Raw genomic sequence first — 11964 nt, 5'->3', positions numbered from 1 at the left:
ACCCTGACAAGGACAGAAATGGTTCCCAACTCGTCCATTGGGGTCCGAGTCTCACGCCACGCATGAACAAGCTGCATAAATCATACAAGTACGACTGAGAGCAAAGCGCTCGAAAGCCTGAAGGAAGAACCGAGTGGATTCGGAGTCTCTTTCATATTAGCAGACTGCCCGCCGCACGGTTGGGGGAAGCTGAGCCCTTCGATAGAGCAGGCTGTTGTGAGAGAAACACTGAATTATGCATCTGAGCAGGGTGCACAATCCCCCCTCCTCCTCCCTTACCTCCTTTCCTATTCACTGACAGATAGATGAGGGCAACTAGATGAAGTTTCACGAGAGGTCAGCGCCACAGACTCAGGATTGATAGACACTGTGGGGCGTGTTCCTCTTTCCCCTGTTTTCTGCACCATTTCACAGAATTGGGGGGAAATGCCATTCTCCACCCTTTTAATCCGACAGGGGGGCTGGATGGGGAAGGTCCTGTTGCCTCTGGCAGAGATTTATGGTAGACACGCTAATTACACATTTAGGCCTCCGAAATCAGCCGATGGTGGTTATGAGGCATCGATTCTCCAGGATGAATACTGTTTTTTTTTTTTTTTTTTTGCACACCTACAATGAGGAATGGGGTCAGAAGGTCATCCTTTTAACGGGCTTTCCCTCTCCCTAAGAAAATCAATTCCTTATTCGAACTTCATCGCCCCCTCAGAGGAAGAATGGACCAACATTAAGAGGAAGACTGAAGACATTCACCTTTGTCAGATATGATTATAGATGTTCTCTGGTTTCCCTCCAGTTGTTTTAGCGGTTCGGCCCTTCTTTCATTCGGCGAGCTCGTAATGTTCCTCCTCCTCCTCATTTAAATCCATTTCTCCATGTCTCTTGGCAGTTCATTGCCATGCTGTTGCTTCTATTTCTGTCCATTGCCGCCAGCTATACATTCACATTATTGTGCATGTACAAACAACTGCTTTTGTCAGACACTGTAAAATATTACATTCAGCGTTTTGTCAGCAGCTATTTACTTTCATTTCGTGGCACTGTCGAGTAGAAATCCTCCTTAAAGCCCGGGGAATTGTTGAGAGGATGAACTGACCTGCTGCTGCAGCTCAAATACACCAGTGATTACTTTCCTCTCATAACTGATCGTTGTTTTGTCGGACCAGACGCCACGGCGTAAACCACACATGTCCTTCAGTCCCGCTGCGGTTTGTAAGAACAGTACCTCTGGCTAAACGAGGTCCACAGAGAGACAGCGTTATAGATGAGGGCGGTCCCTTTAATGGACCCTCTGGACTGTCAAAACCAGCCAAGGCCTCTGGCGGAAACATTCTCCTCCTGTCAATATGACTCCTGAAACTAGAGCAGTGGGCCCCTCCCTGTCCCCGTCCTCTAGACTGCCTCGCTCAGTCTGAAGGATGAGAAGCAATCAGCGATAAACCGGCCAAGGCTACCTGACCATAAACATGCAATACAAATAATAAATAATATTAATAAAGATTACAGAGCCACATAACAGCAGTGTAATGCCTTCAAATGCATCTGATGCACAGTTCAATATATTCAAAAATAAAAAAGTCAGGAATTGAACTTTATGATGAACATTCTCACATAATTTTAAGGCAATTTGCTAAAAGCCTTCGTATTGCATTAATGCGAACAAATGTTTGCTCCGTTGATAATGCGAACTTGGGCATGAACTTTTTATTTAAGACTATGCAAGCTGAATGACGGGTACCATAAATTACATCAATTTGCTCAAGGAGTATTTATGGTCGACTACAAGCTGCGGCCAATCTGCAGACACAAACAACTAAATGAGTGCATAAATATAGATGACATGCTTCAGGCTCATGGCAGGAATATATGACCGCCTCGGGCTGCAGGTCTGTTTCTGCCCCCCCCCTACCCCACCTTGAGCTCATATGTATGGAACCGAGGTGGAGGGAGAACACACTGAAAGGGTCAGATTTATGATCCGGAGAACCCCATGAGGGCAGATAGCCTGTCGCATCCACATTCAGAAAGCTGAGGGCTCGACAACCTTTGAATCCATTATATGAAATCTACTTTCCTTGCGTCGTGTAGTTTGTCTCTCATCTGACATACAATTTCCTGAGCTGATGCATTCATAAAACTAAGATCAATAATTTGAACAATTTATCACTTTCTATAGCAGGATATAAGCACATAATATGCAATTATACTGGCCCCTCTTTTTCCCAGTGCAGCAGTGCAGCACGTGCATTCCCTTCCTCCACCGGCTTTTATCCTGTCTCCTGTCACAGGACGCATTTGTTGGAGACCTGAAACCCCCCCCCCCATCACGTTCCTGGCCGTGGAGTCCGGACCCGATGGACGGCGAGGAATCCCTTGGCAAAAGTCTTTACCATTTCACAATACTGACCTCGACCTCGCTGCTGTTTGAAGAGCATTGGAACATGCTCGGTGGCTCCGGTGAGAGGAGGAGGGGTAGCTGGTGCTAGAGTTAGATGATTGAAAAGGGTTGTAAAAGGTTTTCCAATGCATAAGAAACGCCCAAAAGGATAGACTATAAAACCTTTGGGATCGACATGATCAAGTACTCGCTGAATATTATTATTTATTCATGTATGAGTGAAGCGTCGGCGTGTATAAATCTGTACTGATTACAGTACACTTTGGGGTTTTTCCTGTTATCGTTATTTTATTCTGCTTTTGTATGAGACGTATCTATCTTTGAGAGTGTTCTGGTTGATGATGCATTTAAGGGGCCCCTCACCTCATTGCTATTCGGTCATACTTCTATCTTGCCTTCTGTCCTTCACCTCTACTCCTCTTCACAGAAGGCCGCAGGGTGACTTTCCCCTTTTCTCTCATCGTCTTGCATCATATTGTGACTCAGAGTCTTGCGTCCTTCTAAAAGTTTACCAGTTCGTATCATTGCGAAATGACTGATGCTACATTTTTCATGTGGAGCATTAAAAATTCAAACGATCCATTCCCCTTCTTCATTCTGAGACTGAAGGGGGGGGGAAGAAAAAAAACAAGTCTCAATAATGGATGAGAGAAAGGTTTGCTCAGAAAAGAGAATCGGTGTGGTGCGATTGAGCTGAAGGGAGAGAGCGAGTGAAGTGGGGGGGGGGGGGGATTATGGATGGACACAGGAAAGAAGGTTGGACAGCTGCACGGGAAAAGTGGAGCTGCTGATCAGTGGTTTTGATTGACAGGTGGAGGAAGATGGAAGGTTTATGGTGGTTGCAGGTGATCTGACCTGACCACCAATAGTCTGTGTCCACGGGCACACACAGCAGGCTGCCGCCGGTGCGCCGCTCTTAGTCACGCACCATGTGCAAGCACACACACACACAAACAGGAAAGCACAGAGCTATCTTATCCTCATTGCCAGAGGGTATATATTTATGAATATAGAAAGATATTTGCTGCTCAAGTTTCCTTTTGTGCAGGAAATATTTTAAATTTTTAGTTGGAAATTCCCTTATTTTTAATTGTGAAATTATTAAAAGCTCATTGGAGCTATTGTGAGACAGTAGCAACAACTGGTGGACACGTCATATAGGGGCTCACCAACCGCTGAAGTTATTTCACTGGATTCATTTTCGCAGATGCTCATAGCATCATGTCTGCCATGAAATTTAGTAAAATGTTATCATCACAGCATGAACAAAAAAAAATCACCTGCAGGGTTTCAGACGACTTCTCCTATTCTCTTAACCCACAAGAAAGACTTATGCATGTCAATGCATTTGAAACAATATCATGGTTGCATTGACACCAAAAATCAATTTCCAGTTTGTGCATCAACATATGAAGTTAAAAAGCTGCACAAGAGACAAAGAAAACAGAGAGAAAATATTAGACTCGTACATTAAACTATCAAAAATAAAATAAAAAGGCCAAAGGGCATCAAATATACGGTTTTTGTCACATAAGATGTATGGCAATTGAGATGCGCATTTTCTTCTAAATTTTCTATGTCCATGCAACAGAGCCAACAGGACAGTAAGGCCTCTGTCAGGACGCCATCTATTGGTAATTGATAAAACATACGCACCGTCTTCGCCGTGATTTCTGAAGAAATTTATAGAATTCCCTCTAAAACTTACAAGATATTAATATAATATATATAATATAATAAAAGGAAATCTAAGGAAATTCCTACACTCATAGGAGACAGAAACGGTCATCCTGCAACAAATGCCATCAAATTCCTTATTGTAGAGCAGGACGGTGTGTTTATGATTAATTCTTCGGTCAAAGCTGTTATCCTATATAAACACTGGATTTATACCGATCGACCAGGATAATCAATGGCTTCACTTCAGGACCAATGCAACCTTGTCCTTCTTCCAGACAATCAAATCACACTCACAGGCAAATCTGCATGCACTTACAAATAGTAAGGACACCCATCGAGTGATATACCAACAGTCATTGATGTGATGTAAAGCCTTATCAATTCAATGAGAAGTGTAAAAACAGCACCGGGAAGGAAGAGAAAAAACAAGCCTCCCATCCTGCCAAAAACATCCCAGAAGGACTTTAGGAGTTTCCAAACATATCACCGTGTTGTGCAACGATGCATGTCATCATACAAATATAAATAGTTTTTTTTTATAACATATTTTTCTTTTTATCTACAAATTGTGAAAATGTGTCAGAAGTCTCAGGAATCTTGAGAACTTTTATTTTTTTTTTCCTGCTTTGTGTCACACATGCAGATCGACAGATTTGCATGTGTGACAAAAAATTAAGTGTTCTTTTATGGCTGAATAAAATTAGCCAGACAATGGATTCACACTTAATATTGGGATTCGTTTACGGTTTGGTCTCTTCGGTGGAGTTCTTGAAAACACAACACGCTTGCATTGTAATAAAAAAAAAACGTTTTTGAGACAATTTCTGGGGATTTTGCCAGGAGCTTTTTTTCTTATGCTGACAAGGTGATTTGTGAGTTCAGGCTTTCCAAAACATTTAAGATGAGTCTGCCGAACTGGCCAAAAGACACAGACACACTGACAAACACTTGCTTGCACAAAGCCGCACACATTCTCCCTCAATAATGAACAAATTCCGACACCAGCCAGCGTCAGACAACAGACACGCTGCCACCACTATTCAACAAACCCGCTCATTGTGTTGATTTTGCTCCTTCTCCAGCTTTCATTTGGGTGTTTTATCTTTTGTTTACTGGTGGATTGTATCCTCGGTGGCTCCGGGAAGCGCGGGGTTGGCAGTAGCTCAATTTGATCAGCAGTTGTGGTTGATGAAATGTGCCAAGGGGAGGGGGGGGGGGGCATGGGCATTTGGGAAAATATAAAAACACTGCCATGTAATTATAATAAAAAATACATAAATATGAATCCTCCTGACAGCAAGGGAAAGTGCCAGTGTCAGCACTGTGATGGCAAACAGTCTGCGAGGGAGTGTTGGGGGGGGGGACCCGGTGGGGGTCACCTCTACAACAGATGCGCCTGAGTTTCAACTGGGAAATGAAAAGTGTGGAAAGTTCCTCACAATTTTGACAACCAGCGCTTTCTAAGGTTGAAGCTATGAGTCGGGCTGTCGGTGATTTAGCATCGATCGATCCGATGTTAGGGGGATAAATTCAATATCAATTAATGGTTTCAATCACAGATCAGATAAGATAAAAGCCTGTTCGTTACCGATAACCTAATATAAAGAACATGACCATCAAGCCTTTGCATTTAAATGCAGAAATATACTCTGATTGGGATGGTCTGAGGCCTGAGGGTTTAAATGCAAAGCTGTATTTTCATTTAATGTATTTATTTATTTTATTTATTTTTATTTAGGTGTGGTGACACAATGGGCAAACTAAACTGCATTGGCAAACACATGCACGTGCTATTTAGTTTAGCATTATGCTATGGCATGATCACTAAATTATTGACCAAACAATATAATCCTGCAGAGCAAAATGAATTTGCATCAACAGATGGTGAACCCACACAGTTTAATCTTTGTTTAGGCAGTGGCATTGTTGGATGGCAGGAAGTCGTCATAAACCAGCTGTATTCCCAGAATGAAGAAGATAAGAGACGCTTTGGATTATATTCCAAAAAGTAACACAACAGCTCAGAACCTTGGAGGAACATAATCACCAAATTCTGATGACTTCTGTAGAAAATGGGGGGGGGGGGGACTATTATCAAGAGTGGTGCCCTTTATGGTTGACATTTCAAAGAGAACTATTCCAACAGTTAATGCATTTGCAGAAAGACAATCGATTAATTCAGCACACACACACACACACACACACACAGCCATGTGCTCGGAAAACAAAAACCTCACAATGACCAACGCTTATCTCAACACACCCAGGCTTTCTCTCTTTGGCATTCGTTCACTTTGTCTTCTTCATCACACCAACATGCGCAAAAAAATCAACAAACATTTTGTCTCTTCAAATCTCCAAGCTCTGTTCCCTCATCTGTCTCTGCCACGCACACTCATCCTTACATTTCTGTGGTCTGGCCGCAAACCAACAAAATTAAAGGATTTTATATTCACCTTACAGACCTACAAATTTTATAATTAAAAACTTCGATTGACAAAGATCAATTCAACTGACAAGAAAAAATAAGAACGTGGAAATACAGTTTAACACCACATCTATAATGAATAAACTCACACATTGATTAATAGTCACACAATTAAAGTAAAGAGAGCAAGATATCTCATCAACAACCCAACATTATTGTGATTGCACAGTGAAACATTGAGATGTCTGCTTTTTCAGATGAACCCCTCATCCATATGTACTATCATTTTAGTAAACTGGGAAAATAAACATTAAATATGAGAAACCTTTTCCAGATATATCCGTCATTTCTGCTGCAGCTGCGTTGCACAGTGGTGCAATACCACCACCTAGAGTGCATCCGGAATAATTACAACAGGTTATTCCCTGCCCGCGCATGTTTTTATATGATCCTCATAAGAAGAATGACCTTTGCAACACACTCCTCCTTACTCGCAGAGCATGCATATAAATACTTCACGCTAGTGAAGCACTTTGTGTTTTGGCCAATTATTAACTACTGGAGTGATAAGGCAGAAAGAGGAACCGGACAGAAGTAGTGAGAAAAAAAAAAAGAGGAAGAGGAATGCTTTAACTGTTCTGGTGTTTGTGGCGAGGTTCTCATTTTGTTTTTGTTTATTTCCTCCTGTAATGTTTAAATGAACGCCATGGAGGACACACAGTTGGCCAGGACCTTAGAGCTGAATGACGGTGCACGCATGCCAGTATTGGGTCTGGGGACATTGAAGGTAGCTGGAACATTCATTTCCACATCTAGGTTTGACTGTAAACATTTGTTGTTCATTTGTTGGTCATGACCTCTGCTGCAAAGCAAATTTCCCCTTGTGGGACAATAAAGCTCTGAACTGAACTCTGAACTGAACGGATGATTGATATTTTTGAAATGCATGCATTGAAAAAGTATCTACTGAAGTCTGCTTTCATTCATTTATGAATGTAAAAATACTAGAACGCCTCCAATTTGCAGCTTTTTCACCCTCTACTAGTTCAAATGTCAACTAACTTCTGTCCCCTTTAAGTAATACAGTCATCGTTTGGTATTTGGGAAATATATACCAATAGGACAGGGGTCATGAACCGTGGAGCTTCAGCATGAAGGGAAACTGGCAACTCTGCCTTGTTCAAAGTTCTGAAATATGTCAATAAGGATTTCCTGTACTATTAAAATGTAGTTTGCTTGTTTAAGACTGTATAAAGAAACAAAATGTGACTCCCTGAATTCCGGATCGTACTGGAATAAATTTTTCCAGGAAAAGTGGAATAGTAACGATGTCATGTCTTTGCTAGTTTTGCTGGTTTCTTCGATTGCTTTTTTGATAATGCAGACATTTAACTTGGAAAATCTGACAGAAAATGTTTTCGGAAGTAGAAAGAATTTTTCATTTTCGTGGATGCATTGGCATATGAGATCTTTGTTCAATTCGTATTAAGATATACCTCATAAACTTCAGAAAAATATATACAACTGTGTTACTTTGTGGGTTACTTATTATTTCTTAGGCAGGTGTGGTGACTGCCTATATTTACCAAGCATGAAAGTGGTTGTGGTGGTGAGTGAAATTCTCATTTAACTGTCAGGGCTGCAAACAAATTGAGTCCCACTGCATACAGAATATAACTGTAATATGTGCATGTCACAGTTAACGTCAGTCTGTTACAAGCCTCTACCAGAGCATCCACTATGTAGTCTATAATGTGCATCTACACAAGACTGGAAGGATGGTTCTAAAAGCATTTTACTTGTTGCAGTGCTCCAAACATCCCCACACCTCAGTCCAGGGTGCAGTAGAGGCGGCCATCGCCGCCGGCTACCGCCACATAGACACCGCCTACTACTACAAGAATGAAATTGATATCGGTAAGGCGCTGCGATCCAAGATGCAGCAGGGAATCATCAAACGCCAGGACATGTTCATCGTCAGTAAGGTGGGGGCTGAGGAGGAGGGTGAAACATTACACAATGACATTTGATTACACTGTTGTCTTATTTGAAATCCAAATTATGCCTAATATATTATGTTTGTTATGTTAACCCCCCATTATGTACTTCTATTTAACAGCTGTGGTGTACCCATTATGCCCCAGAGGACATCCCTGTGTGCCTGAATCAGTCTCTGAATGATCTCCAGCTGGACTACCTGGATCTTTATCTTGTGAATTTTCCTGTTGGGTTCAAGGTTGTGAACTACCTCAAAACTACAGTGGCAGAATTCTAAATTTGCTGTCCCTTATCCTACCCTTATATCTGCATAGATCATTGTAAGCGCTGTATACTTTAGCAGATTTGTGGATCCCTTAAATGTACTATTGATCTACAACAATCATGTTTTATTGGTAGATTTTTAGTAGGGAGGGTAGCAGGAAGTGAATTCAGTCATTATGAGTGATGTATTTAAATATCATGCGATTTTATTTATTGTCAATGTATTGTTTTGCTTAATGCAGGATAAAAATAATTCCCAAAAGAAAAGATGCTGCATATTTGCCGGAAATAATTTGTCTGACTTTTAGCGTCACATTTCTTTGCAGAAAATGGGCGATGAACTTTTCCCCATGAAGGATGGAAACATTCTGACATCTGATGTAGACTACATAGATGTATGGAGGGTAAGCGTCCATGTATTCTGTTTACATGTGTAATGGCACCACCAAACCTCACTGGCATAAGGACGTATGCTGAAATACTAATAGCAATGAGCAAAGAGTTCAGTCTTTAAAAGTACACATAATTTATATAGGAATCAGAATTATCCACAATATTTTATGCATGAGTTTTCTTCCTCCAGGTCAATTTAATTAACGCAAGTTTCAAATAAAATATACGCCATCAAGGCATTTAGATGGTGGATGTTCGCTTATTGTCTCTGTCTGCTGTATGTTTGTTTGTTTGTTTTCAGGGAATGGAACAACTGCAAGCCTCAGGGAAGGTGAAGAGTATTGGTGTGTCCAACTTCAGCATCCTGCAGCTGGAGAGACTCCTCGCTCTGTGCAGGATCCCTCCTGCTGTCAATCAGGTATTCAGCTCAGCAGCTGGGTTTAGAATCTCTTCCTGTGTAGAGCAGCAACGTAAAACCAGGAACAAGAACAGATGCAGGATGTTTCAAACGGGCTTTATTGTAGAGGAATACGGGAATTGTCACAAATAATTCTAAATGACTTCCAGGTTGCCTTTACATCATGCCATATGCAACATATCGTCATCACACAATGCTCTTGTAAGGTCATGATAAAGCGATGCTACAGCTTATGGGAACATAGAACTCATTGCTAGTTCCTGCAGCACAGCAGCTGTCTCCAGTTCAGAAACCAACATGTTTTCTTTTGATGTTATATCATTCACAGGTGGAACTACATCCCTACATGGTGCAAGCAGAAATGATAGAGTTCTGTAAAGCTAAGAACATTGTCCTCACTGCCTGCAGCCCCCTTGGCTCACCTGGGAGACCTCCGGAGCTGTAAGAGGAGCAGCATCGTTCACTCACTCAAATGTCTAATTCGAAGAGCATTGTATTTTTTTTTTTATGTGGCGTAAAAATCTATTTCCACATTGATAACTGATTAATTCGGTTATACAGACCAAAGATCTTCTTAATTGTGCTTTAAAGATGTGGTTATATCATGAATTAAAACAGCAAAATAGAGACACCAGTGCAAGTTACCTTTAAAAGTTACCCCTGTAGACTTTACGATAAAAAACAAATGGATATAAATCATATACACTGTTTATTCTGTTTTATTTTGTAAAGAGGAAAATTTTGAATTCCAACAGTGAAAATCAGCAGTTATTTGCTTTGCAGGTTTAAACAGCAATTGGCCATTAGTATGATATTATATCAGCTGATATTCTGTCTCCTGCTCTTAAACATTGAAGTCTGACATTCCTGAGCATCAATAAGGAGTGATTTACGCTTAAATGAAACAGGTGCAGTGCCTGCAATGACCTGCAGCGTGGAAGAATTAATGAAGAAAGAAGCTTCATGAAATTTACACTTTATAAAGTTAAATGGAGCACAACTTTATTCAGAGCGGTGCTGCCGATGCGAGGTTTCTGGATGTTTCTGATCTGGATTGAAATAGAAATGAAGGTTCAGTTTCGACGAGAGACATGTGGAGTCATGTAAATCCATGCTTCCTTTCTTAGGATCAGAGAAGATTCGGACCCACATGAGATCCTTCGGGACCCTGTAGTCGCTGATATAGCCAAAAAGCACAGATGCAGCCCTGCACAGGTAAGTGTGAGTGTGAGTGTGTGTGTGTGTGTGCGTGCGTTCCTCTGCACGTAACAGCAGTGTTCTCCTAGGTATTGCTGAGGTACCATGTACAGCAGGGTGTTGCGGCAATCCCGAAGAGTGGCAAGTCTCATCACATCCTTGAAAATATAAAGGTATATCCTCTACTTCCTCTCTACACATTAAGGAATCTAAAAATATCAATAAAATAAATTTAAGGCCATTATTTTTGGTGTAAATCACAATATAAGGGGGACTGAGGAGGTGCTTGGACGGGGTCTGCGCTCTGCGGGTGCTTTTCTAGTTAATTTTAGTCTAGGAATAACAAGAATTGACCATCTACTAATGATAAGTATCATTATAGCTCAATGGTGGTATTTCATGCAGATCTTTGGATTCAGTTTGACTGAAGAGGACATCAGAGTGCTGCGAGGACTGGACCGAGGGTGGAGAGCCCACATGCTTAAAGAGTATGTCCACACACAGCCATGCCCGTGCTCGCTGCTTGCAGGGTTGAGGTATTTTGACAGTCTTGATTGTCTTTCTCTGACAGAACCAAATCTCATCCATACTATCCCTTTCTATGAAGCTGTGAACAGCGTGTTGAAGACAGCAAGTTGGATGCACTGATACTGCAAACCAGCCAGTCTACCTACAGCTTAACATACTGTGATCCATCCGTGATCCATTTATCTTGTAACAATGCAATTTGAAGGTGAAGACGATCCAAATAGGGAAATGTGTATTTAAGAAAAAAGAAAACGCCAGAACAATGACAAACTCTTTGATTATTGGCTCAAAAATGAGATGCTTAACCGTCAACAAACTCTGCATGTACGTGTTCACAGATTTACTTTATATTTTTAATTAAATACATTAAAGGCAGAAGGATATTACCGGTAAGTATTTATGGAGATTTTAACCTCTGCCTGCATTTTCTGCTTTTGATGGTTCAATCTTTGAGCAGTTGGGATGCAGCACCTAATCAATAAAATATAGTACCCCGGGGCCATATCATATCATAGATATGATAAGATGAGATAAGATAGAAATGTATTAACTCATTCTATACAAAAATGTGTTTTAACGTCCAAATAAATCCATACCTTGGCGTACACATCGGAACCATTTTTCCAAAAAATCATATCTTGTAAAATATCCATTCAATTCACT

At 41.0% G+C, this 11964-nt stretch overlaps 1 protein-coding gene across 1 annotated transcript; it reads left to right on the top strand.

Moving 5' to 3' along the window:
* Positions 1-7200: 7200 nt before the first annotated feature.
* On the top strand, positions 7201-11378 carry zgc:56622 (uncharacterized protein LOC326033 homolog). Its single transcript, XM_068739579.1, has 10 exons — positions 7201-7290; positions 8312-8488; positions 8623-8739; positions 9092-9169; positions 9460-9576; positions 9905-10017; positions 10704-10791; positions 10863-10946; positions 11179-11261; positions 11345-11378. Exons 1-10 carry the CDS (start codon positions 7201-7203, stop codon positions 11376-11378), a joined length of 981 nt encoding a protein of 326 aa, XP_068595680.1.
* Positions 11379-11964: the final 586 nt, after the last annotated feature.

Source organism: Brachionichthys hirsutus, chromosome 5 (genome assembly GCF_040956055.1).
Source record: "Brachionichthys hirsutus isolate HB-005 chromosome 5, CSIRO-AGI_Bhir_v1, whole genome shotgun sequence".
Taxonomy (NCBI): Eukaryota; Metazoa; Chordata; class Actinopteri; order Lophiiformes; family Brachionichthyidae; genus Brachionichthys; species Brachionichthys hirsutus.
The sequence above is the reverse complement of the archived record's forward strand: the minus strand, read 5'-3'. Positions and strand labels throughout refer to the sequence as shown.

Bases quoted from the DNA above. Each gene is read 5' to 3' on its own strand.
- zgc:56622 (XM_068739579.1), top strand. From the start codon at position 7,201: ATGAACGCCATGGAGGACACACAGTTGGCCAGGACCTTAGAGCTGAAT. The intron at 7,291-8,311 runs GTAGCTGGAACA...TACTTGTTGCAG, and splicing joins TGGGTCTGGGGACATTGAAG to TGCTCCAAACATCCCCACAC. The intron at 8,489-8,622 runs GTGGGGGCTGAG...TCTATTTAACAG, and splicing joins ACATGTTCATCGTCAGTAAG to CTGTGGTGTACCCATTATGC.